General features: G+C 51.3%; 2 protein-coding genes across 6 annotated transcripts in view; one reads left to right on the forward strand and one right to left on the reverse strand.

Moving 5' to 3' along the window:
* The window catches only part of WDR25 (WD repeat domain 25), a 163,743-nt gene extending 146,723 nt beyond the window's left edge, over positions 1–17,020 (forward strand). For all 3 annotated transcript variants that reach the window (XM_012471239.3, XM_012471238.3, XM_012471240.3), the window contains exons 5-7: positions 12,133–12,303; positions 15,762–15,902; positions 16,512–17,020. In XM_012471239.3, coding sequence (XP_012326662.2) covers positions 12,133–12,303; positions 15,762–15,902; positions 16,512–16,733 — 534 coding nt within the window. In that variant the 3' untranslated portion in view covers positions 16,734–17,020. The remainder of the gene's footprint in view (positions 1–12,132; positions 12,304–15,761; positions 15,903–16,511) is intronic.
* A 6,611-nt stretch (positions 17,021–23,631) lies between these two features.
* BEGAIN (brain enriched guanylate kinase associated) overlaps positions 23,632–27,089 on the reverse strand; it is a 30,968-nt gene continuing 27,510 nt past the window's right edge. For 2 of the 3 annotated variants that reach the window (XM_012471237.3, XM_064375218.1), the window contains exons 5-6: positions 26,934–27,017; positions 23,632–25,791 (exon numbers count right to left, since the gene is read on the reverse strand). In XM_012471237.3, the coding sequence (XP_012326660.1) occupies positions 24,445–25,791; positions 26,934–27,017 (1,431 nt within the window). In that variant the 3' untranslated portion in view covers positions 23,632–24,444. The remainder of the gene's footprint in view (positions 25,792–26,933; positions 27,018–27,089) is intronic. The other variant, XM_064375217.1, reaches the window with a different exon arrangement.

Genomic DNA, 27,089 nt, shown 5'->3' on the forward strand with positions numbered 1-27,089 from the left:
ATTAGGTTTGCTTGTTCCAGGTCTGAGTTCAAGTCCTGGATATCCTGGTTAATTTTCTGTCTCGTTGATCTGTCTAATATTGACAATGGTGTGTTGAAGTCTCCCACTATTATTGTGTGGGAGTCTAAGTCTCTTTGTAAGTCTTTAAGAACTTGCCTTATGTATCTGGGTGCTCCTGTATTAGGTGCATATATATTTAGGATCGTTAGCTCTTCTTGCTGCATTGATCCTTTTACCATTATATAATGTCCTTCTTTGTCTCTTTTGATCTTTGTTGCTTTAAAGTCTATTTTATCAGAGATGAGAATTGCAACTCCTGCTTTTTTTTGCTCTCCATTTGCTTGGTAAATCTTCCTCCATCCCTTTATTTTGAGCCTTTGTGTATCCTTGCATGCGAGATGGGTTTCCTGGATACAGCACACTGATGGGTTTTGGCTTTTTATCCAATTTGCCAGTCTGTGTCTTTTGATTGGGGCATTTAGTCCATTTACATTTAGGGTTAATATTGTTATGTGTGAATTCGATCCTGTCATTTTGGTGCTAGGTGGCTGTTTTGCCCTTTGGTTGATGCAGATTCTTCATTGTGTTGATGCTCTTTACCTTTTTGTGTGTTTTTGGAGTGGCTGGTACTGGTTGTTCTTTTCTATGTGTAGTGCCTCGTTCAGGAGCTCTTGTAGAGCTGGTCTGGTGGTGATGAACTCTCTGAGTTCTTGCTTGTTCACAAAGGATTTTATTTTTCCTTCACTTATGAAGCTTAGTTTGACTGGATACGAAATTCTGGGTTGAAAGTTCTTTTCCTTAAGGATGTTGAATATCGGCCCCCACTCTCTTCTGGCCTGTAGGGTTTCTGCTGAGAGATCTGCAGTGAGTCTGATGGGCTTCCCTTTGTGGGCAACCCGACCTTTCTCTCTGGCTGCCCTTAGTATTTTCTCCTTCATTTCAACCTTGGTGAATCTGATGATTATGTGTCTTGGGGTTGCTCTTCTAGAGGAATATCTTTGTGGTGTTCTCTGTATTTCCTGGACTTGAATCTTGGCCTGCCTTGTTAGGTTGGGGAAGTTTTCCTGGATAATATCCTGAAGAGTATTTTCCAGCTTGGATTCATTCTCTTCGTCACATTCAGGTACACCTATCAAACGTAGATTAGGTCTTTTCACATAGTCCCATATTTCTTGTTGACTTTGTTCATTCCTTTTTACCCTGTTTTCTCTAACCTTGCCTTCTCGTTTTATTTCATTGAGTTGATCTTTGACCTCTGATATCCTTTCTTCTGCTTGGTCAATTCGGCTGTTGAAACTTGTGCATGCTTCACGAAGTTCTCGTGTTGTGTTTTTCAGCTCCATCAATTCGCTCATATTCCTCTCTAAGTTGTCCATTCTCGTTAGCATTTCGTCAAGTCTTTTTTCAAGGTTCTTAGTTTCTTTGCATTGGGTTAGAACATGTTCTTTTAGCTCACGGAAGTTTCTTATTATCCACTTTCTGAAAGCTGATTCTGTCATTTCATCACACTCATTCTCCATCCAGTCTTGTTCCCTTGCTGGTGAGGAGTTGTGATCCCTTGTAGGAGGAGAAGTGTTCTGGTTTTGGGTGTTTTCATCCTTTTTGTGCTGGTTTCTTCCCATCTTTGTGGATTTATCCACCTGTTGACTTTGTAGTTGTTGTCTTTCTGATTTTGGTAATTTTAAGTCTGCTGTGGCAGAACTCATAAACCCCCTGCTCTTCTCCCCAGGTGTTCTGTCCCAGGGAGTTACGGTTTTATGATGTTCCCCTGTGCGGTTGCTGTTTTTCCTGCCCACAAGGTGGCAGCCTAGTCACACTCAGGCTGCAGAGGCTTCGCTAAGCTGCTGTGGGCTCCACCCAGCTTCCGTGTGAACTTCTGGGTGTAGTTAGAACTGCTTCCGGTATGTTGGCCCACCCCTGTAGTGACGGAGTCTCTGTAGTGGCGGGTTGCCTTGGTAGATTGCCCTGGGGAACAGCAGGGTGCCTATGGAGAACGCCCCTCCTCCACAGAGCTGGACCGTCCCGGTTTCAGTTGTGTTTGCAGTGGCGCTTTTTTTTTTTTTTTTTTTTTTTTTGCTCGGGAATCTCCTGTCTTCACTCCCTGTTTCAGGTCTTCTTGCTGGGTAAGAGGGGACACCGTCTCATCTGATCTGCCTCCGGAGCCGCTGCGTTGGCTAAAGCCGCAGCTCTGAGATTTGTGGCGCTGGCCTGGCTCCCCATTTCAGCTCCCCTTGCTGGCTTATAGGGGACTCAGACTCTCTCACTCTGTACAGTGAGCCGTTGCCTCAGGGTGCCGGCCCAGCGGCTGCGCCGTTCAAACCAGCGGCGCTGGCGACCCGTGTGGCTCCTCTGCGTGTGAATCTCCTGGTCTGTGGGCAGTAAAAATCAGTCTGGAAATACGGCATCCACTCACCCTCTGTGCTTTCTCTCGGAGCTGCATTCCCGAGTTCCTCCTAAGCGGCCATCTTGGATCGATCTCAGTAATCATATTTTATGTAATTTCTAATCTATTAATAGCAGGCATTATTTTATTTCACTTCTACATGTTTGATTTGGGTTTTTTTTTTTTTTGGAGACGGAGTTTCGCTCTTATTACCCAGGCTGGAGTGCAATGGCGTGATCTCGGCTCACTGCAACCTCCGCCTCCCGGGTTCAGGCAATTCTCCTGCCTCAGCCTCCTGAGTAGCTGGGATTACAGGCACATGCCACCATGCCCAGCTAATTTTTTGTATTTTTAGTAGAGACGGGGTTTCACCTTGTTGACCAGGATGGTCTCGATCTCTTGACCTAGTAATCCGCCCGCCTCGGCCTCCCAAAGTGCTGGGATTACAGGCGTGAGTCACCGCATCCAGCCTTGATTTGGGTTTTTAAAAAATGTCTTTCATGTGTATTATCCTTAATATTCACATACTGTTCTCTACCTTCTTGATCATACAGTATATAGTTGTAACTGATTTATTGTTCTTTCCTATTTATTATTATTATTATTTTTGAGACTGAGTTTCACTCTGTCACCCAGGATGAAGTGCAGTGGCCTAATCTTGGCTCACTGCAACCTCTGCCTCCTGGGTTCAAGCAATTCTCCTGGCTCAGCCTCCTGAGTAGCTGCGATTACAGGGGCATGCCACCATACGCAGCTAATTTTTTTGTATTTTTAGTAGAGATGGGGTTTCACTATATTTGCCAGGCTGGTCTTGAACTCCTGACCTCAGGTGATCCACCTGCCTCAGCCTCCCAAAGTTCTGGGATTACAGACGTAAGCTACCACGCCTGCCTCTTTTCTATTTATTCTATCATTTGTGTCACTCATGGGTCTGTTTCTATTGACAGATTTTTTTATTTTTTCATTATGGGAAGTATTTTCCTACCTCTTTCCAGGTCTGGTAATTTTTGACTGGATGCCAGACATTGTGAATTTTACTGGTTGGGTACTCAATATTTTGTTGTTCCTTTGCATATTTTGAGAGATTTTTTGGATGTAGTTGTGTTGCTTGATAATGGTTTGATATTTCTGAGGCTTGCTGTTAGGCTTTGTTTGGTGGAACCAAAACAGCCTTTAGGGCTAATTTTGCCTCATTTCTGAGGCAAAACTCTTGTGAATACTCTATCCAATGCCCTGTGTATTTCAAGGTTTTCCTCCTCTGACTGATGGGAATATGAATGATTCCTAGCCCTATGTGAAACTTGGCAATTTTTTTGCTTTTTCTCTTTTGATGGTTCCTTTCCTGGTTTGTGTAGTTTCCTCACATTAATACACTGATGAATATTTGTGTTATTTATTGTAAAGAAAGGAGTGTTAATATCTCCAGGTAAAATTGTGGATTTGTATGGTTTCTCTTGTCAATTCTATGAGTTTTTGCTTCATGTATTTTGAAAATCTGTTATTAGGTATATACATATTTAGGGTTGTTATGTCTACTAGATGAATTGACATTTTAATCTTTTCATTGTATTCCTTTTATTCCTGGCAGTTTTCCTTGTTCTGAAGTCTACTTTGCCTGCTATTCATATGGTCACTCTAGTCTTCATTTGGTTATTTTTAATATGGTATATTTTTCACCCTTTTACCTATAAGCTATATATTTTATTATATTTAAGGTGGCTTTTGTGTAGACTAGATACAGTTAGATCTTTTAAAATTTTAATTTGAAAGCCAATTGGACAATCTGTCTTTTAGTTGGAGATTTTAGACAATTTATATTTAATGTAATTACTGCTGGGGTTGAATTTGGCCTACCATTTTATTATTATTATTTTTTTATGAGATGGAATCTTGCTCTGTCACCCAGGCTGAAGTGCAGTTGTGTGATCACAGCTTGCAGGAGCCTTGACCTCCTGGGCTCAAGCAGTCCTCCCACTTCAGCTTCCCAGGTGGCTGGGACCACAGGCATGAGCCATTGCACCTGACATGTCTCCTCTCTTTATTATTTCCTCTTTTCCTGCCTTCTTTGGATTATTTAAACATTTTTTATTATATTGTCTATTAGCTTTTTGGCTATATCTCTTTGTATTATATGTTTAAATTGTTGCTGTAAGGACTACAATATACATGCCTAATTTTTCACAATTCTACCTATTGTTAATATTTTACCACTTCAAGTAAAACATGATTCTACTAGGCCAGGTGTGGTGGCTCATACCTGTAATCTGAGCACTTTGGGAGGCTGAGGCAGGCAGATCACCTGAGGTCAAGAGTTTGAGAGCAGCCTAGCCAATGTAGTGAAACCCTGTCTCTACTGAAAATACAAAAACTAGCTGGGCGTGGTGGCACACTCCTGTAGTTCCAGCTGCTTGAGGAGCTGAGGCAGGAGAATCACTTGGATCTAGGAGTGAGAGTTTGCAGTGAGCTGAGATTGCACCACTGCACTCCAGCCTGGGCGACAGAGTGAGCTCCATCTCAAACAAACAAGCAAACAAACAAAACATATCATTCTTCTAACCAGATTAGTGTTTTTACCCTCTACCCTGTATGTTAAAATTGTTATATGGAGTACATCTGCATGCATTGAAGATCCCCTTCCCAGACAATGCTATGATTTTTGTTTTCAAGAGTCATACATATTTCATATAACTTAAGTGAAGAAAAATGATTTTTTATATTTACCTAATCATTCACCATTTTTTGTTGCTGTTCTTCAGTTCCTGAAGCTCCAGGTTTTCCTCTGGCATTATTTCCTATCAACCTGAGGAACTTTCTTTAGCATTTGTTTTAGATAGATCAGGTCTGTTCATGACAAATTCACTTAGTTCTTCTTTATTTGTAAATGCCTTCATTTTATTTTTATTCCTGAAAGATATTTTTGCTGTCTATAAAATTCTAGGTTGACACTAACTTACTACTTTCAGTATGTTCCACTGTCTTCTGGTCTTCATAGTTTCTGATAAAAAATGTGTAGTATTTCAAATTGTTCTCCTCTAGTAATTCTTCATTTTTTTCTGGGGCACTGTCAAGATTTTTTCTTTGAGATTTTTGCAATTTGATTGGGATATGCAGAGCTTGGTTTGTATTGTGTTTCTTCTTTTAATTTATCCTCTTTGTGGTTGCAGAGGCTCTTGACTTTGTAAATTTGTGCCTTTAACCAAATTTGGGAGCAGTTTACTCAATATTTTCCTTAAATATTCTTTCTTTTGGGTACTGCTATCTTCACCTTCTCCTTTAAGAACTCTGTTGACAAAAATATTTAAGCTTTTGATATTTTCCCATAGATTCTCCAAAGATCTGTTCATTTTCTCTTCAGATTGTTCATTTGGCCAGAATGATGGATTTATTTAGAATTTTTGCTGTCCATGCCCACTATGTACTGCCTTACTGCTCTCATTGACTTTTCAAAGTCTTCAGGTAGTTGCTTTTAAAATTTTGTCCAGAGTTTTTTTTTGTTATTTATAGGGGAAAGAGAGAGAGAGGCATAGTGGGTTTACTCCATTTCAAGTTTACATTAGATTTGTTCATTTTAAAAATTTCAAGTTTACATTAGATTTGTTCATTAGAAAAAAATTTAGTATATTTTTTTCTATCTGGTACATGTATAATTTTAATTGCTATGTCTTCTAGTTTATTAATGGTTTCTTTTGCAGTGTCTCATTTGCTGTTAATCCTATCTTATGTATTTTTCATCTCAAACATTGTATACTTCAACTCTAGAAGTGTGATTTGGATTATATATGTATATATGATTCATTAAAAGTTATTATAACTCCATAACACATGTTTAAGAAGGTAGGGGAGAGACTGAACATGGTAAGTAGAGATATGGAAGACTATCTCTATATCTATATATATAGTCTTTGTATCATATATAATCTATATATACATATAGTCTATATGTATGTGTGTGTGTGTATGTATACATATATATATTCTTTGGATCATATGATATAGTCTTTGCATCATATATATAGTCTATATATACATATAGTCTGTGTGTGTGTGTGTGTGTGTGTGTGTGTGTGTGTGTGTATATTCTTTGGATCATATGATCCAAAGACTCCAAAGACTATATGTGTATATAAAATTATATATTAATATATAATATATAAATTTATATAATATATATTTATGTATTATATATTAATATATAATATAATATTTGTATATATTATATATAATCATACATCCAAAGACCATATATATATTCTTTATATATATATATCTATATGTTTATATAGATATAAAATCTTCCATATCTCGACTTACCATGGTCAGCCTCTCCTCTACCTTCTTAAGCATATGTTATGGAGTTATGATGACTTTTAATGTCTTGGTCTGTTATCTGTGTCACTCCTGGTCAGTTTAGCTGGGTTTAGGGACCATAATCCAAGTGCTGAGTTTGCTGATTGTTTCCACAGTCCTTCTGTGGACAGAGCTGGGAACTATTTTTGTTGTTAAGACAAAATATATTGTTGTTTATACTGATTTTTCTAATTCAAATTTAGGATCACAGAATTTTCTTTACTTTCTTGTTTTTATATTTTTAAAATCTTTTATGCTAAAAATTTTAAATTTCCATCTGCTTTACACATTTCTTTTATATATATTGACACTAACGGTGAAATGACTGAAAACACTTTCAGATTTCTTGCAGTTCTCTTTGTTCATGGTGTATCTCTAATTAGGATTTACCACCATATTGCTGGTTTTCTATTAATAATGTATATTCAATTAAAGATTTACCATTAAATTACTGTGTTTCAGGTCTTTTAAAAGAAATCTTATTTGTGCATTTAAGCTACCAAGTCAATACATAGTTAATTTTGCTTTTACATTATAGAGATTGCTTTTTAAGTTAATTTTGTTGCATAATTAAAGAAAATGTGTACATGGATCCAGAGGAAGTGTTGGCATACTACAGTTGATGGGCCTGATTTGGCCTGTGACCTGTTTTTTATGGTCTTTGAGCAAAGAATGGTTTTTACATTTTTAACCAGCTCTAACACACACACACACATACATACACACACACACACACACACACACACACACACAGCGAGAGAGAGAGAGAGAGAGAGAGAGAGAATTGTATATAACAATGACTATATATGGCCTACAAAACCTAAAATATTTACTGACTGGCTCTTTACAGAAAAAATTTGTAACCCCTGTTCTAGAGTGAAATCTGCAAAACAAGCTACATTTAGAGAAATCATCCATGTTCTACCTTTAACCCTGTCTCCCCCATTCTTTTCCCCTCCCTTCCTCTTAAGGCAATCTTATTTATTTACTTATTTTAGTTTCTAGTTTATCTTCTCACTGCTTCTTAGTGGAAACAAACACACACATGTCCGTATCGCCTCTTCTACTTACTTCACACACTTTTTTTCTCCCACTTTGCATTTTCTTCACTGAACAGTGTGTCCCGGCGATCACTCCACAGCAGGATAGGTTCCTCATTCTTTTTTTACAGCTGCATAGGGGTCCAGAGTGTTAATGCACTAAAGTTTATTCAGCCAGTCCTTTCTCGATGAACATTGGGTTGTCTCTGTTTTTTATTTTTACAAATAGCGCTGCTTTCAGTGGCATTGTGCTTATATCTCTTTGGGATTTTGCTGGTGTAAGTTTAGGGTTGTTTCTTAGAAATGGGGTTGCTGGGTCATGCATATTACTGAGTAACGATACATATGTTATTTTGCTCAGAGTTGTCTAAATCCTTTCTGCACAGGGCTTGTGCCATTTGCATTTCTGGCAGCCATATGTCGATACCTACCACCTCCAGAGCCTAACAAGGGTGCTGCAAAACTTTTGGATTTTGTTAATTTGATAGGCAAGTAATGGTGTCTCTATGTGATTTAAATTTGCATTGCTTTTGTTATGAGCAAAGTAGAAGGGCCATTTCCTTTTTTCTGAGCTCTGCTTACTTATCTTGCTCATTTTTCTGTAGAGCTGTTGATCTTTTCCATCTATTTTTAGGGACCATCTATGTATTACAGATAGCAACTTTTGCCTGTAATAAAAGTTGCAAATATCTCTCCTACTTGTCTTTTTTACTTTACTTATTTATTATTTATTTACTTACTTGCTTGCTTTTTGCCATCCCAAAGTGTTTTTAAAACAATTATTATTGTTTTTATATAGTCCAGTTTATTCAGCTTTTCTCTTATTGCTTCTGGCATTGGAGTCATAGCTGGGAAAGTTTCCCCTAGTCCCAGGTTGTGGAGAAATTCAATCATGTTTTCTTCTCATAGTTATAGTTTCCTTTGTTTAACGTAAATGTCGATTGCTTTGATAGCCACCGTCCTATGTGATTGGCAACTTCTGCTGTTGCGAGTTTAAACCAAAGCAGTGGGCCCTGTGCCACCCCTCCACTTTGCCTTGCATCTTGGCACTCGAAGAAGATAACACATTTACTTTTGGGAGTTGCCCAAGAACTCACAACTCCATCCTGGGGACTCTAGCTCTGGCTAGCTGGGGAGGAGGTTTACGACAGCGGGCTCTGGTGTGCTGGGCATTTAGCTGGGGAACGTCACCCTTACTTCCTCAGCTGGAGGTCCTGTTGTTACCCCACTTTACAGGTGTGGAGACTGAAGAACAGAGAGGGAAGTTACTTGCCCAAAATGATGCAGCCAGTAACAGGCTGCTAGGCTCAGGTCCCCGAAGTGTCTGCCTAAGTGCTTGGGCCCTCCCATGTGGCATCTCACCTCTGCTCAGCCAGGGGTTAGGACAGGCCCCACCTGCCTCTGGGCTCCTGTGAGGCTGCAGCACGGACCACAGTCCTGCTGTGCTCCCACCTCCCACCAAGGTCTTGAAGCAGCTTTCCATTGTCTCCGTGTCTAAGGGGCAGGACAGGGGCTGGCTCACTCAGGGACTTGGGAAGGACCTATGAGTGAAATGTCATCTCTCCTGGGGATCCTGGAAGAGCCAGTGGCAAAGGCTTTTGTGCGTTGCCTCAGCCCTGCATGCCAGGATGTTGTTGGGAGCCAGAGGACCCTGGATTGCTACTTTTAATGTAGTCGACCTTTTGTTCATTCACTCATTCGTTTATGCATTCACTCACTTGTCCAGCATCAATTCGACACACCTTACTGGTGCCTGCAGGGGGTAGACCCATTGCTAGCCAAGGGTGACCCAGAAATGTGGGCAGCAGGGCGTCTGTGTCAGGAGCTCACAGACCTATGGCGTAGGCAGGTGGCCGAGGTGGACATCTAAGGGAGCACAGGGTTGCATGTGAGCGCAGAGCAGCGCCTCCCCGCCTCCTGTCCTTCAGGTCTGGGTGCAGAGGACTGGCAGCGTAGGGTGAGGGAGAGCTGGGTCCATCCACCGGTCCTTCTTTCTGAGGACCAGTAGTACTTAGAGGTTCAGAGGTGAAGTCGTTGTCCATCCAGGCCCCTTGTGTTGATGACTCCGAAACTAGGCCCAGGGAGGGAACGAACCCTCCCCATGCACTCAGTAAATCAGCAGTGGGCCAACATTGGAGCCCAGTGAGCACCCCCAACCCCATGCACTCTGGAAGTGGCAGGAACCCAAGGCTGCTCTGGACGAGTTGGCAGCAGCCCAGAGTCACCCAGGTTTGCTGTGGGCCAAGTGGTGGGCAGATTGTAGGGACATAACACCTGCATGTACCATGATCAGTCTTCCATTTTCCCCAAGACCATGTTCCTGCTTCTCCACCAGGGGCCCACAGTTGCCAGAAGAGCCCGAGTGAGCATCCTTTTTGGATCCAGCTCGTTAGGCCCTGGTAGCACCGTCCCATGCCAGCTGTTGGTGTAATTAAGGTTGCCATAAAACCCACCAGCTAGACATATAAATGGCTCCTCTGCTCTTTCCTGGGGCACGAGCGGTTGTGAAGGCGAGTAAATCATGTTCGGGGGCTATCACTTCAAAGGCCAGCCTTCCACTTACAGCCACATTGTTGGCGGCGATCGCCTGTAACATGGCTTGTTTCCTGGCCATTCACTTTTGTGACACCCTAATGAATTGGGCTATTTCCATCCATTCTCAGAAAATGTACCGAACAGTGGTTTTGGTTCTCCTCAAAAAGTTTGTCTTGGGAGGCAGGTGGTGTGTTGGCAGGGGCATTCAGGTGGTTATCAGCTCCTGGGCAAGTTCTCTCTCTGAGACTACATGCCCACTGAGAGAAGCTACCTTTGGGGCTTGTCGTGAGATAACTTACGTGAGCCTCCCAGCCAGGGGCTGGCACCTCATAAGCACTCAGCGAGTGGCAGGGAGGGCCGTCATCTTCCTCATCCTTTCCCTGGGTCAGCCTCTTAGGGATCGAGGTGTTGAGGCTGGTGGGGGGCTGTGGTATCAAGGCCGTGTGGGATGGTAGAGCAGGCACAGGCATGCTGAATGCAGTGTGTGGAGGAAGGCAGGCAGCCTTGCCGTGAGGCAGCTGGTCTCTCTGTCCTGCATCCAGAGGACTGTTTTTTCCACTCCTGGATCATTCTTTAGGTTTCAGGGGACCCACTCTGAAATCTCCCTAGCTGAGGGTTGCTTTGGAAGAGTCATCTGTTGCCCACCCTCCCACAAGAATTACAGAGGCAGGAATTGGCCAGCAGGAAAGTGAACTGCCGGCCCCAGGGAAGCCATGGGAGTCAGAAGAGGCTCCACCGTGCCCTGGCCATGTGACCTTGAGCCAATCTCTACCTCTTCCTGGGACTCAGTGAACCTCATCCGGAGAATGGGTCTCAACCTCCTCCTCCTCCTCTAACCTAAACTGAAATTATGGAGTTCTACAGTTAATGTGAATTTGACGTATACATTTTAAGGAGGATGATAGAAAATACGTCTCCAAAATTTGAAAGGTATGAACTCCAATTAAAAAGTCAAGATGGTTCACGTTTGAGCTGGTGGGGCCCAGGACTGAACTGTTTATGCTGCAGCCACATGGTGGCGCCCCAGGAACTGGTAAAGGGACCGGCTGGGCCCTGCGACCGATTTGAGACCTTGCTGCATGTGGGTGCCCAGCCGTTTAGTCCCGCCCTCTGGGAGTTTGTTAAGTGGAGCTACCTGCTAGTCCTGGTACTGGGACCCTTCTCCACACCCCCACCAGAGCCAGACATTTGAGAGCAGAAGTTGAATGTGAAAAAATCCTCTAAGAAAGCCAAACAACTGCTTGATACTTAATAAAGTTAGTTTATGAGACAGGAGACTGTGAAGTATCGGTGATGATGCTAAAACAATACAAAGTGTCGTTCAAGCTAAAATATGTCCTGTGATTCTGGCTTTATGGTCCCCAAGCACACTTGCTCCTGCATTACTGGGGCTCCTCCAGGGACAACAGTCTGGGACTTGGCGAGCTGTGAATTATGTGAGGTCTTCAGAAGCAAGTCCCACTCAAAACATGACCCCCGTGTTGATGGATGTCAATATGCTCTCAAGGTGCCCTTGGCGAGTCAAGGGCCCTTCGCTTAGTGCTTTTCCTGGGATCCTGCTGCTCTCAAGGGGTGGTAGGAATGCCTCTCTAGACCCATGTGGCAATAGAGCAGCAGGGCTGAGAAGTTGACAGACACTGGCCTGGGCATGGGGCAGGAGGGTTTATGATTCCACGTACGACTTGGGCTACTCAGCCTGGTTGTGTGTGGCCCAGCATAGACTTCACTAAACCTGCCCCACAGTCCTCTGGGTCCTTGGCCTTCCCTGGGCAGGCACCTGTCCTGTGCTCCCAGGCCTGCCAGCATGACCAATGTCCACTCTTGCAGGTGATGAGAAGCTACAAGGCCACCATTCAGCAGACCTTGGACATCCTGTTCCTCCGGGAAGGCTCTGAGTTCCTGAGCAGCACGGATGCTTCCACCCGGGACTCAGCTGACCGCACCATTATTGCCTGGGATTTCCGGACCTCTGCCAAAATCTCCAATCAGATTTTCCACGTAAGAAATCTCATTTGTCATTGCTGTCAGTTTCAGCCACAGGGTGTATCCGTGTAGTTCTGATCTGTCTGAGGTCCCAGGCCCCTTCCGTGGGAGGGAGCTCACTTGACTGAAATATTCAGGATAGGGGTAGCAGAGGCAGGGCTTGGCCTGACACACACATGGAGAGCTTTCTGTGGGCTTCCAGATGCAACCTCCTCTATGCTCTTCTTGTGCCAGCACAGCTACTCCACCAAGGTAAGGGTCTGGGGGCAGTTCAGTCCAGATCAGTGGGGAACACAGCCATGCAACCTGAGAAACCCCACCCTCCCACTGCCACAATCAGCTCCTCAGAAGGGGTTTCTGATCCTCAGTGGCATTGACAAGTGATGGAGCCCAGGAGTTCAGAACAGGCGCCCCACAGTTAGAACACCTGCATTAAGGTTCGGGATTCACTAGGACCTTATCAGGCAGAGAGCCCTGGGCCTGCTATTTAGCCTGTTTGATTCTTACTTTCCTTATGAAAAAACAGTTTTGAGAATTAAGAGAGAGAGAATTCTTGTAAAGGGTATAGCACAGTGCCAGGCACAAGGAGTGCTCCATCAAACTTTAACTGTCATTACCATCACCACTATCATCATCATCACTACCACCACCATGTCATCACCGCCATCACCACCACCAGTGCCACCATCAGCATCACTCTATTCCCCACTGATCTGGACTGAACTGCCCCCAGACCCTTACCTTGGTGGAGTAGCTGTGCTGGCACAAGAAGAGCATAGAGGAGGTTGCACCACCACCCTCACCATCATCACCACCCTCACCAGCACCACCGCCATCAGCATCACCATCTCTATACCCACCATCGCTGTCATCCTTGTCACCACCACCACTGCTGTCATCACCACCATCACCACCCTCACCATCATCACCACCCTCACCAGCACCACCGCCATCAGCATCACCATCTCTATACCCACCATCGCTGTCATCCTTGTCACCACCACCACTCCTGTCATCACCACCATCACCACCCTCACCATCATCACCACCCTCACCAGCACCACCGCCATCAGCATCATCATCTCTATACCCACCATCGCTGTCATCATTGTCACTACCACCACTCCTGTCATCTCCACCATCACCAGCATCACTGTCACCATCCCTCTACTCATCACCATCACTATCGTTGTCACCACCACACCACCACCGTCACCACCACCACCATTATTACGAGCACTACCACCATCAGCACCACCATCACCGTCTGTATCCCCACCACCATTACCATCATTATCGTCATCACCGCCATCACCATCACCACCACGCTCTTTATCTCCAGCACCACCACTATCATCATCACTGTCACCATCACCACTCTCATTCTCACCACACCATCGCCATCATCACCTCTGCCATCTCTATCACCTTCACTGTCACTGGCATCTCTATTGCTGCACCACCATCATCACCACACTGTCTCTATCACCACCATCATCTCTGTCACTACCACCAACTGTATCACACCACTGTCACCAGCATCTCTGTCACCACCACCACAACCGCTGCTGTCATACCACCCCGTCTCTGTCACCACTACCATCTATCAGTACCACCACCACCAACACCACACTGTATCACCACCGTCACCAGCATCTCTACCACCACCACCATTACCACCATCATCACCACCACCGTCTCTATCGCTCCACCATGACCGTCACCCCCACCATCTCTATTATACCATCACCATCCCCACCACCACCATCACCACCACCACCATCATCATCATCTTTTGAGATTTCAACTAACCCGTGATGACTCTGAATTTAAAGCTATGTCATGTGTATGATATATGTAGGTGTACATGAAATACATATCCTGTGTACACCTTCTTTTTCTCCTTGCCTTTTTTTTTGTTCTCAATGGGTTCTACGTGGCCCTGAGCAAACCTGTTTCTAGACCTCACTGCAGGGTGTCCCAGTGCAACCCACTGGTCAGGACAGGCCCTGGAAGGGAGCTGGAGGGGTGCGTCTGGCCTCTGAGGGTGTCCTACCTCCAGGATCCCAGGGGAAATGAGGCAGATGAAGGTGCCTTGTGCCTGAACTACTGACCCTCCTATAGTTATACTCCACGCTGTCTGTGCCGAGGGAGCAGGTGCTTGCCCAGCACCATCACACCGGGAGCTCATTAGCTGGCCACGCCAGCCTCTGTGCCTCTGATGGGCGTATCAGCCTGCAGCTGTCCTTCCTGCTGCTTGCCACTTTGCCCCTGAGTTTGGGCTCACTTAGAGAGTGTGGCCTAGGGACAATAGTTAGAACAATGTAAAGCCAACTCGAGGGGACAGTTTTTAGGGTGCTTTCTGTGGGACCACGTCAGTCAAGCAGTGAGATCCTGTGCCCCTTGTGTTTTGAGGTTTGTACATTTCTCTTCTCGTTTGGCCACTTACCTCCTCACTTACCGTGCATATTTGCTGTGTGGGTCCCTGGACGGGGCTGGGCTGTCCCTGGGGGCTCACTGTGGAGGTGGGGAGATGGCCATATATTCCTTTTCCATCCTTGTGTGATAAATTACACAAACTTGGTGGCGGAAAGAACACAAACTTATTCTCTCACAGTTCTGGAGGCCCGAAGTTCTTAATCAATGTTAAGTATGATTGGGCTGAAATAAAGGTGTTGGCAGGGTGTGCTCCATCTGGAGGGTTGAGGGGAGACTCTGTCCTGGCCTCTTCTGGCTTCTGGTGACAGCTGGTGTTCCTGGATCGTGGCTGCATTTCTCCAGCCCTCAGAGCCAGCATCTTCACGCCGCCTTCACTGTGTGTCACATCTCTGCACCTTCCCTTTCTTTCTTTTTTTTTTGTAGAGATGGGATTTCGCCATGTTGCCCAGGTTGGTTCAAACTCCTGGGTTCAAGAGATCCGCCTACCTCAGCATCCCAAAGTGCTGGGATACAGGCGTGAGCCACCGCGCCTGGCCTTGGCTTCCTTTCTATAAGGCTGCACATGACTGCATTTAGTGTATAATATAGGATCATCTTTTTATCTCAGAATCCTTAATTATGTCTGCAGATACCCTTGGTTTTGACCCTGTAAGATAACATTCACAGGTCTCAGGAATTAGAACGTGGGTACATTTTTGGGGGCATTTTGCCTGCCACAGGGATGTAGGCAGGTTGTAGAAGCTGGGAAATGGGGAGGAAGCCGGATTCCCCTCCAGTCTCCAGAAAGGAGTGCAGCCCTGCCAGCACCTTGAGTTCAGCCCAGCGAGGCCTCTTTCAGACTTCTGACCCGCAGGACTGTGTGATGCGAAATGTGTGTGTGTCTTGAGCTACCAAGCTTGTGGTGATTTGCGAGGGCAGCAGTAGAAAACCCATGTAGACACCTAGCTAGGGTCTGGGAGCAGGCCCCAGATGCCAGAGCAGAGTGCTGGGTGGGGATGTCTTCTCTGACCTATTTGTGGCCCTGCCGTTCTCAGGAGAGATTCACCTGCCCCAGCCTCGCCTTGCACCCGAGGGAACCCGTGTTCCTGGCACAGACCAATGGCAACTACCTTGCCCTTTTCTCCACCGTGTGGCCCTACCGGATGAGCAGACGGCGGCGCTATGAAGGGCACAAGGTACTTCTGTCCTTGTCCCCCAGGCGAATGCTGAGCCCCAGCCCCAGGCTACCTGCCAGTCATGGACACGGGCCTGGGGCTGTGTGGAGCCTTGGTCTGGGCGGATCCTGCTTTCTGTGTCCTGGGTGAGCACATACCATGTGGCCTGCTGTCTCTTCAAGTCCCTGAGCCACATCTGGTCCTCACCCCAGGCCCAGATACTGGGCAAGAAGCAGTAGTTGGCTCACACCGACAGGCCACAGAGGTGGGGGCAGGAGCAGGGCGGAATGTCATGGCTGTCATTTCTGCATCCTTCTCTTTTCGCATTGAGGCCAGCTTTGCTGGGGTGGAAGGGGCCAGGGGCTCGGTGACTGTCGCTGAGGACCCCCTCAGCTGGGCTGCAGCTGATCCAGCTGCATCTGTGGAACTGGCCTTGTGATGTGGGCCTGCACCAGGGCTCTGCAGCCTCATGGGCGGGACTTGGGCTTCGTCCTCAGGGACATGAGGTGCAAAGCCCAGCTCTGCTCCGTCAGCTCGCAGCTTCAGCCTGCTCGGCTGTAGAGTGGGCTACTTGACAGGCAGCCCCAGGAGCAGGTGTGGCCTGCTCACCCGCTGTGTCCCTCTCTGCAGGTGGAGGGCTACTCAGTGGGCTGCGAGTGTTCCCCAGGCGGTGACCTGCTGGTGACGGGCAGCGCCGATGGCCGGGTCCTGATGTACAGCTTCCGCACAGCCAGCCGGGCATGCACGCTGCAGGGGCACACGCAGGCCTGTGTCGGCACCACCTACCACCCCGTGCTGCCCTCCGTCCTCGCCACCTGCTCCTGGGGAGGGGACGTGAAGATCTGGCACTGAGCTTTTTGTCACGAACCCTCCCAATGCCAGCTGGGCTCTGGAGCTCCCCTCTTCCTCAGGGGTGGATGAGAGGAATGAGCACAGAGGTCAGCTGTGGGTCCTGGGCACCACCCTCTGAGCCCCAGTTTCCTCATCTGCAAAGTGGGGACAAAAGTCTGTTTGTCTCAGGAGTGTGAGAGCTACACTAATGAAATTGCCTGGCAGGCAGCCGGTGATGCTCAATAAATGTATGTTTTGCTTTCTTAAGTTATTTCAGCAACAAGCGTGCGTTAGCAGCCTCTTCTCACCTCCCTCCTCCCAGGCCTGCTGGGGCTCTGGAGACAGAACTGTGCGAGCCTGAGATGGGGTCAAGCTCACTTGACCGCTCTGCGGGTACCAGCAAGGGAGTTCTGAGGTAGGGGTGGTCTGGGTCTTTGGTCTGCCCTCGGGGACTCCACTGGAGCTCTGCACCCCACCAGCCTCACAGGCCTCAGCCCCTTGCACTCCCCAGGAGTGTGGCCAGCTGGGCCCCTGATTGGCCTAAGCCCTGGGCCCCTTGGGCGGCCTCTTGCCCTGCCAGTGTGTGTGCTGCCCACGCAGGTGTGCCCATCTGGTGAAGGAGCCACATGGAGAAGCAAGGGACCCTTAAGGAGCCTGGAGGAGCTGGGCTGGGAGGAGGCCTGGCTCCCCAAGCACCTGCACAGGCTGATGAGATGGGACCCCCACCAGAATTGTAACTGAGGGGCCACTCCAGGAGCCCAGGGATCTGCCAACAGGTGAGGGTGGGGCCCACTGGTACCTTAGAAGGTTTCCTGGAGGAGGCAGACCTCAACTTGGTGAAGAGGGTGTCCCTGGCAAGGGAGTCAGTGGAGAAGGGCAGAGGCTGCGAGGAGACTCCCCATGGGCCAGAGCAGTGGGAGACCCAGGAGGAGGTGGGCACTGGGCTCCCTCTCCCCCAATTCTGTCCCCGCTCCACTGTCACTATAGCTGAGGTGAGGCAAGGCACCACACCCCTCCCAGGTTCAGTTCCGCATCTGTAAAGTGGGCATCGGAAGAGCCAGCCTGCAGGCTCAAAGCGGGGGTCAGAGAAGGCCAAGTCTGTGGGGTGTCCTGGGAGGGGGCTAAAGCTGGCCTGGGGCTGGTGGGTGAAGACCTATGTGTCAGTGTGTCCAGGGCGTCCTTGGGATCTCTGGGCTCTGTGGGAGTATCCCAGACAGAGGGAAGAGCTGTGCAAAGGCCCCGAGGTGGGGCTTCTGAGGGCTGAGCCCTCCTGCCCCACAGTCACTGCAGGCCTGCCACACACATGGCAGGCATCGGAGCTGCAGCACCTACTGTGTGCTTGTCTGCGAGTGGGGAAGCTGGAGCTGAGCACTGGGGGTGCTGAGTGCATGGCCTTAGTGTCCCCCTACTGTGTCTCTGAGGACAGAGTGAGTTAGTTCCCCTGGCCCATGTGGGGCAGTGTCCCCATGGCCCATAGTGGGAGCACCTTCTATGTATTTCTACTTTCAGGCTCAAGATGGCTGCTTTGGTGAAAAGAGTTGCACCCCATGCCCGGTGAGCTTGGTCACCGGCAAAAGTGGAGACTGCCACTGGCCTGAGCAGGGCAGCAGGGGCTGAGGCTGGCACAGGAGATGGGCAGTCCCCACCCTCTGCCCCACGTGGCTGCTGCAGCCTCCTCCTTGTCACACCTCTGGCCTTTGCCCTTTCTCCTTCTGCTCCGAGAGGGGAGCTCCTGTGACCTGTGGAGCCCACCCCATCCCTCCCACCCAGGAGGCTGATGGTGTCCCAGGGCCTTTGCGTCCACTCTTCCCTTCCCCTAGGCTCCCTCCCTCCCTCGGGACTCGCTTGGATGGTGTCTTTGGGGAAACTTCCGTCACCCTCAGCCCCCTTTCCCCACAGAGCCCCCTGCCCTGCCAAGGCCCCACGCCTGCATTTGCAGTGGAGCACATGGCACAGGCTGGGGTTCCCGCTCCCTGCTGGTGCCTGGCCCCGGCACAGAGTGGGCCCTCCACGAGTGACTGCACGCGTGGCCCGATGACTGGGCAGGGACCTGCCCGTGTCTTTCATTGCCGTGCGACTTTTGGCAAGCTGCCTAGATCCCAGTGCTTCAGTTTCGCCTTCTGTGAAACGAGAACATACAATGTCCATCTCCAGGGGATCATGAGGCTGGGTCTGTGTGTCTCCCACTAGGGCCTGTGTGTCATAGGTGCCCAGGAGGCGGTGCTGGGACTTAGTGTCAGACCGACCACTTGATGCAGGAGTGAGCCAGTTTAGGGCAGAGGCGGATGCGGCTCCCTTCTCAGACCTCGCCACAGTGGGCCGTGGGGTGGCGGGCCTTGCTCCTATCCTTGCTGTCCCTGTCACTCTCTGGGCATTGAGCTTGTCCAGGTTCAATCTCATGACAGAAGCCACCAGCTGGGGCTGCCGCCTTCATTTGTCCCCATTTGACAAGTCCAGGGAAGGACTCAGATTGGCTGACTTCTGTCACACACATGCTCCAGTCCCAGGTTCCTCGGGCAGGTGTGGTGGGAACTGTAATTTGTAGCAGGGAAAGTGATTTCCTCCCCAAATGCAGGACCCGCCTACAAATACCTTCATGAGAATGTGTCTCCCCAGCTCCAGGCCTGAGCAGGGCTCAGCACGTGTTTGTGGAATGAATGAGGGCTGTACGAATCAGCCTGGACACAAGGCAGGAGGGAAAGCTGCAGTGTTCGGGGTGGAGGGAGTTCTGGCCTTCTCCCGGCGTTTCTCACTCCCTTTCCCATCCCCACTTCTCACTGCCCCAGACCTTGGAGTCCAGATGCTCTGCTTCCTGACCCAGCGCAAACCCCAGTGCGTTTCCACCTTCCTGATGGTGATTTTGTGGTTGAGAATTTCATCGCAGCACTTGCTGATCGTTCCCTACTGTGATGTGTTCGCGTTACCACTGACTCAACGGGAGCATCCGTCGCACGTGACACTGCGTCAGGCTTCCAAGTGCTGGGACATAGCTGTTGAGAGGCCTCCTGTCTACCTGGGCTCCTGGCCCCACTCCTGTGCTTGGCACACATCACTGCCTGCCACATGTGGGACTTGCAGCCGGGAGACCAGCTCACGTCCCAGGGCCATTTCCTGCTGGTCTGAGGCCTTTGTGGGGGCATTGCTTCTCTGAGCCTTGTTTTCTCATCTGTAAAGTGGGCCTGTGGGGATGAGGAGAGATGAGGCAAAGGAAAGGACTTTGCAGATTGTCACTGAACTTCACTTGGGACAAATGCCATGGACATCTGTACCCCTGAAGTCCATTTATTTTCCAAGCTGGTGTCCTTGAACCAACCCAAATCTCTGACCCTTCTGGGGTGGGGCCCACCCAGGGCTCCGCAGAAAACCCACTGTGGCAGTTTCTTAGCTCCACCCTCTGTGGGTCTGATTTCTCAACACAGGCCCTGTGGGTGCCGGCCCCTTCCCTTTTTAGGTCATTTTATTGGGAAGAGTGGCAGGTGTGCGCCATGCTTTTATGTTTCTTTTTCCAAACACTTTCTTCCAAAGAACATTCTTAAAGACTGACTTTGATCCTCAGCAAGGTGTCAGGGAGTTCACCGTTTGCAGTTTTAAAATAAGAAAGCTAAATTTAGAAAATGTGGAGCAGGAATAGAAAAGAAGTGTGGTCTCTTCCCTCCACCCACCTTCCTGGGGCTGAGTGCTCACCTTCATCCTCACCTAGAAAATCTGAGATGCCAGATCCGAAGCCGTCGTGGAGGAAAACAGCTTCACCTCCAGATGCCGTGCTGGCTGCACTGCAGGGCCGGGGTGGCCCTGACCTTTTCTGAGTGGAACTGATGCTCGCAGCTCCCGACAGGGTGTCCGTGATCCCTACTGTCCGGCAGAGGAAACTGCTGCCCTGGGGGCAGGGAGCTGTACCTAGGGCCCCAAGCCTGTGCTCTTTTTTGCACTTGGGATTCCTTCCAAAACGGCCTCCCTTGGGCTCCACCTCCACCTCACTGCGGCTCTCTGTACAGTGGGAGATCCAGCTGCCTAGAGGGTCCCTGGAAATTGCACTGATGAATGTCCTCAGGCTCCAGAAAGGGAAACTGACCAGGAGGGCCTGGGTCTTGCCCAAGGTGACATTCAGCTGGTGGCAGAGCCCAACCCTGCGCTGCCCTGCTGAGAGTTGAGGAGAAACATACATGGATGTGTGGGCGGGTGGTGGATGCAAAGACAGTGCAGGGAGAGGGCACGGTGGAGGAGGGAACCCCGTGCCATGGCCAGCTGTCTGGGTAGATGGGGATTGTCCAGGACTTCCCGTCCAACTGTGGGGACAGTCCAAGTGCAGAATGTCGAAGGGCAGACCCAGAGGGAAGCTGGCAGCTCCAGAGTTCAGCCCCGTGGGAGCTCCATGGGAGCACTGAACAGTTTCTGGAATTCTTCAGCTGTCACAGATCTGTGCCTTTTCATGACCCTGTTTCATTTGCCAGAAATATCTGTTGAACTCCTATTCATCCTTCAACACCTAGTGTGGGCCTCTCCTCTGACCCCTTTCAGTAGTGAGGGCCTTCCCTTCTCAGATGCCCACAGGCCCTGTGTTCGGAAAGCCCTGAGCTGAGTGTTACACTGTCTGCCTTCCTCCCCCATCTCTAAGTTCCTTGTGGGCAGAGCCAGGTCCCCAAGGCCAGCATGAGGCTGCCACCTGACACCAGCACCAGGGAGAGGAGGGGAGCACCGAGCCCCAGCGCAGGGGATCCTGGGAGAGAAGAGTCACGCGTCAGAGCCACAGGTGCTCCTGTCTCAGGGCCCTGCTGAGCCAGCTTTGAGCTGTGAGAATTGGGGGTGGTAAACCATGGCACACAAGGAGCAGTGTTCTGAGTGCCATGCACAGCAGGCAGGCCTGCACCCAGAGGGCGTCGGCCTGACCCTGCTGCTGCGAGCCGCGTGGACCCTTACCTTCCTTTTCTCTCCTGGGCCCGCAGGCTCCCTGGCTCTGCAGCCAGTCACCTACCCAGTCCTAGGCAGGGGCCTAATGGTCCTGGCTGCTCCTGGAAGAGGACACCTCTGAGGCCCGGCTGAAGCAGGCTTTACAGCCCAGGCAGGACAGCCCTCTGAAGGGCAGAGGCTCTGAGGTGGCAATGTGGGAGCCAGCACCCTGAATCTGCCCCCTAGATCAGGGCTAAGGCTGCTGCCCAGGGCAGGTGCATCTGATTTGGTAGCCCCCAGGAGTCAGAGCTGGGCAGGCTTGTTACTTAGATGTGAGAGCTGAGGCACCCCCTTGCTGGCCTCAGCTTTCCCACATCTAGGCAACAGGTCTCACAGCTGACACTGGTGGCTGAGGCTTGGATTCCCCTCTGCGAGTGCCTCTGCCCACCAGGTCCCAGGTATTTCTCTCTCTCACCCTCCCAGCTGCCGTCAGCTCAGTGAGGGATGCAGCCCCTGTTCTGTCTGCCCACAGGCCCCAGAGAGGAGACCGGAATCCCAAACCTCTCCAAGCTTCCTCCGGCTCAGGGAGACTGCTTCCTGGGGCAGCAGCTATGGCGAAGAGGACACAGCCAGGCTGGTTCTGGCTTCTTCCGCAGAGGAAGGGGAAGGGCAAGCATGCAGGAGGCCATGGCTGATGCCCACTCTCCTTGGAGTCGTCTGACCAGTGGCGGCACCGCGCTGGAACTATACAAAGCCAGGTGTGCCAGGGAACCTCCAGGCATGAACCTGGGGTGAGGTGTTCCCCACTGGGACATGCCCCAGGCACCTACAGGGACAGCCATAAAGGCCTCCTTGGGGAGGAGCCTCCATCCTCGGCCTTGAACCCACACATGCACATCTTCAAGGGCAGGTGTGAGCATGTGTCCAAGATCAGCAGCTGTCCAGAGAAACAGGGCCACCAGAGCAGGAGCCCCGAGGAGGCCTGCACAGACCACCGTCTAGTCCCAGACCACCTTGTGAAACGGCTGTGCCCACCGTGTTGATGGAAATAAGAGACGAGCTAGAAAATACTCCAGGGAATGGGGGGCTACAAAAGTGGCACTGTGGATTTGTAAAACACCCAGATAGAACCTTCAGAAATGGAAAGCATGAAGAACTGAAATGAAAAACGATGTCTGTGTGTGGCAGCTGAGCAGACACAGGAGGGAATTCGTGAACTGGAAGAAAGGTGCGCAGTACGGGAGGAGAGCACAGCAGCCGTGGAGGGTGTGGCGTGGGCAGGCAGGGCCCGCTGCAGGCCTGAGGTGGCACAGGGCACGGTAGGGGGTGACGGGGCCGCCACAGGCTTGAGGTAGCACAGGTCTGGGCAACAGACCCGGGGGGAGAAAACAGAATGGGCAGATAAATGTTTTTAAAAATAATAGTTGAGAATTTTTCAGAACTGGTGAAGTACACCAATCCACACGTGTCAGACTCCCTGAGAATCCTAAGAAGATTCCTAAGAAGGAACTCCACACCCAGCCACACCTCAGGGAAACCGCAAAGCCAGAGTCAAAGAGAAAATCTTAAAGAGCTCGGGAAGAGAAAGGAATTTTTTTTTCCAACCAAAGGAATGGCTCCCGGCCTGACAGCCAGTTCCCAATACCAACAGGAAGCCAGAGCAGAGCGGCAGCTCCCGTGTGCCAAGGAAAAGCCGCTGGCCGACATTCTGTCCATAGCCTGAGTACCTCTCAAGGAGAAGCAAAGTCTGAGACGTGAGGATTATAGGCCAGGAAATCCGTGGGGCAGCGCACAGGAGCATGAGATGAGAGCAAAGAGCGGTTGTGTCCAGTGGGCTGGGAAAGGCAGGGGAATCCGCACCCTAGAAAGGAGCTTGGATACTGGGGTGGGGACGGGTGGATATGGGGACGGGGTGTGAAGTGGGGTTAAGGGGCCCAACTTGGCTGCAGAGAGCAAGGCTGAGGGCGGGGACGCCAGGGACTCAAGTTCCCAAGACTAAAAGACAGGAGGAGGAGAAATAGCCCAATCTAGATTCTTCACCAGTGTCTTTTATTAATGAATGCAAAATACAATAGTAACTGACAGGGCATGCATCAGAGACGACAGGAACGCAAGCTACAGAAACCGGGAGTGGAGGGCCTCATCATGTCTGAGGTAGAGTAAGACGGTGTCAGGGATGGACGTGGGGGCGGGACGAGCACCAGCCGCACTGGGGCATCATCCCCGCCCACCCGGGACTACGGGCCGTTGGGGGGCTCAGGGCGGCGTGGTGGCCACACTGCAAAAAATGGATTTTTAAAACGCTTCATAGCCCCGAATTCGTTTCAGCTCCCTCTTCGTGGACACAACTTCTGGGTTTCCTTGTCACCGGCTTGTGGGGGTGGTCTCCCCACTTGCAGAGTCCAGTCTCCACGGGACACGGTCCTTCCCTTCCCTTCCAAAGGGCAGGCCCCACGCACCCTTACCCCAAAATAAAGGAGCTTTGTGTTGAAAACGCCAAGGCAGCCGTCCAGGGAGCTGGAGGCCAAGTGCGTTAAGAAAGACCCTTTTTCTCTATAAAAATAGTTTCGCTTTATAAAAGGGGGGATGCCCCTCTCAGATGGGGGAAGGACAAGTGTGAAAAACGTTCTAAGTGGAGTTCCACAGGGCGGGGCTGGTGGACACCGTGGTGCAGGGGGATCCTCCTCAGGCCTATGGGGTTGGGGAGGATAGGAGGTACGGGGAGGAACAGACGCCTGGTTGTTGGCAGGGGCGGGGGAACAGCAGGGGCTGGGGGGTGAGGCCGGCCCCTTGGGGCGCCATGGGCTGGTGGGGAGAGGCCCACAGCCAGGCCTGCACATGGCGCTCAGTTGAGCAAGGTTCCGTAGAGCTGGGCCTTGGTGAGGCTGTCCTTGCGGCTCAGCCCCGAGCTCCCAGTCCTCGGGAAGGCCTGCTGGGGGCTGAGGCGGGCGGCAGGATGCATTTCCGGGGAGGCCTCCATGGAGCTTGGCTCCAAGGAGTCCCTGGAGCCCTGCTCGGGCTCAGGGCTGCTGGTGGCCCCACACAGCTGCACCCCAAGCCTGTCCCCATCGCCCCCCTCACTGGGTGTGTAGCCAGGCAGTGGGTCAGCCGAGCGGCCAGGGCTGAGGCTCAGGTCCCCGCCTGCCCGCAGGAAGCAGGGCTCTGCCAGGTGGCCCTGGGAGAGGTCATCTCCCTCGGAGAAGCTGTCGGCCTTGTAGCTGGCATAGAGTGGGCTGGTGCGGCCGTCGGCCTTCTTGCCCGGGCTGCCCCCCGCCCCACTGTAGTAGCGTTCAGAGAAGCTGCAGGGTGAGGCACGGCCAGCGGCGCTAACCGGGTAGGAGTAGGTGCCGATGTCCTCCACGCTCAGGGGCCGCCACTGGCCCCGCATGTCCTCCCCGGAGAGCCGGGCAGTCCCCGGCTTGGCCCGTAGGCTCCACAGGTTTGGGGGCATCAGGGCCTGCTGGGGACCCGGAGAGGCTGGGAATCGGAAGGTCTCGGCCGGGTACGGTGACATGGTCCGCCCAAAGCCTGGGGCCACCTCGGCCTCCAGCGGGGCCGCCACCGCGGCCGTGGCCTTGGCAAATCGAGGGCTGCCCTCGTAGGTGGCGGAGGGTGGCTTGCGGTCGAAGAGCTCGTCGCGGCTGTTCAGGTAGATGGCCTGCTGGGACGCGGTCAGCGTGCTGGCCTGCGCGTGTTCCTTCTCCTCCGACGTGGCGCTGAAGCTGGAGTAGGAGCTGGATGTGGGCAGCGAGCCCGCGTAGCCGGGGAAGGTCTCGTGCTGGAAGCCGGCCGGGAAGGCCGCTGCCTCAGCCTCCTCCTCCTCCTCAGCCGCGCTGTCGGTGGAGTTCTGGGCCCGCAGGAAGCCCACGTCGGTCACGGGCGCGTCCACGCTGGGCCGCCGGTCTCGCCGCCGCTCTTCTGGGCAGTAGAGGGCTGTGTCACTGCAGTAGATGTCTCCCTTGTAGGGGGGCCGCGGGCCTGGTTTCTCCACCCCGTCGCAGAAGGCCAGGTCGCGGGCCGAGGCATCGGACAGGCGGGAGGACAGGCTGGCAGGGTCAGGCTTCTCTAGCACCTTGGCGATGACGCAGGTGGGGACGCTGTCGGCGTAGGCCGGGTGGCAGACGGGGGAGGGCAGGCTGCAGCCGTGCTTCTCCATGTGCAGGCTCACGCGCTCCTGGAAGTCCGAGGGCAGCTGGAACGGGCACGAGGAGTGGGGGGCAGGGACAGGGTCACTGTCAGCATGGTGGCCCAGTCCTGGCCCCGAAGCTGGGGACTGACGTTAGCCATGACTGACAGGCAGGCAGACAGACGAACAGGGCCTCCCGGCTTCTCATATCACACCGGGGGGAGCGGGATCCAGGAGGCTGAACTGAACAAGCTCCCAGGGGTGTGGCTGCTGCAATGGCCTGGGGATCGCAGGTCACCTCCTCCCTCCCCACTCTGATTGGGCCCAGGAGAGCCCAGAAGCTGCAGTCACCTGGAGAAGCTGGAACCTGGGTCTGATTCAGGCCACACTCAAGGCTGCACACAGCCCTACCCCCAGCCATTTTGTGCCCAGAGAGGGGTTGACTTGCTCTCCCAGGTGCATGGGTTCTATGGAAGCAGGGGGGGCATGACCCCCCACCCCCCAGTCCTGCCTGAGCACTCCTGAAGAAGACAGACTCAGAAACAGATGCAACAAAGATTGAGGGCCAGGGCTGAGAGAGCCTGGTGCCATGTGGGGGGTGTCCCGCTACTGTTTGATCTATTTTGTGAGTGTCTCAGGCGTGGCCCAGGACCGGGGGGAGGAACACAGGCCTGGCTAGGAGACTGCATGTGAGGGGGGGCAGGGGGCACAGGGTGTGGTGGCCATAGGTGGGCAGGGGTGGGCTGCTGGCCCATCTGCCTTTGGCATCAGACAGGCCTGGTTCTGGGTCCTGGCTCTGCTACCTGCCTGCTGTGTGGCCTCGGCCACGCCATCTTTCCTGAAATGTTTGAAATGGACACTGTCAGTAACTGTGCCCAGACACAAGGCTCCTGCGAGGCTCACACGAGGTCACTCTGCCGTGTCAGTGCTCAGAGAGAGCAGAGACCTGGACAGCCCCTGAAGGAAACTGAGGGCAATGGGCAGCCGGGGTGGGCCAAGGGGACTCTGGTGAGGGCCAGGGGCTGCCTGGCTGGGTGAGGTGGGTGCATTTGGCGGCCCCTCCACCACAGGAGCAAGGGGGACAGAGGAGGCTCGGGCTCAGCCAGCATCTTCCTCCTCCAGGATGGGAAGTGGCCTTGGGGTGAGGCCAGCACACAAGGAGGCTGGTGGTCCTGGGGCGGGACGGCCTGGCTGTGGGGCCACGTTACCTCAGACACCTTGTGGACCCTGCCGTAGGTCTGGCTGCACTGCAGCAGCTGGGCCGCTAGATTGCAGTCCTTCCTATAGAGCTCCTAAAAGACAAGAGAAGGCGTTCGGCGCCACTCCCCCAGCCAAGGCCCCGCCGCCCTGCCCAGCGCCGAGTG

This window comes from Aotus nancymaae, unplaced genomic scaffold (assembly GCF_030222135.1).
Source record: "Aotus nancymaae isolate 86718 unplaced genomic scaffold, 86718_ANA_hifiasm-v0.15.2.pri h1tg000011l, whole genome shotgun sequence".
Lineage (NCBI taxonomy): Eukaryota > Metazoa > Chordata > Mammalia > Primates > Aotidae > Aotus > Aotus nancymaae.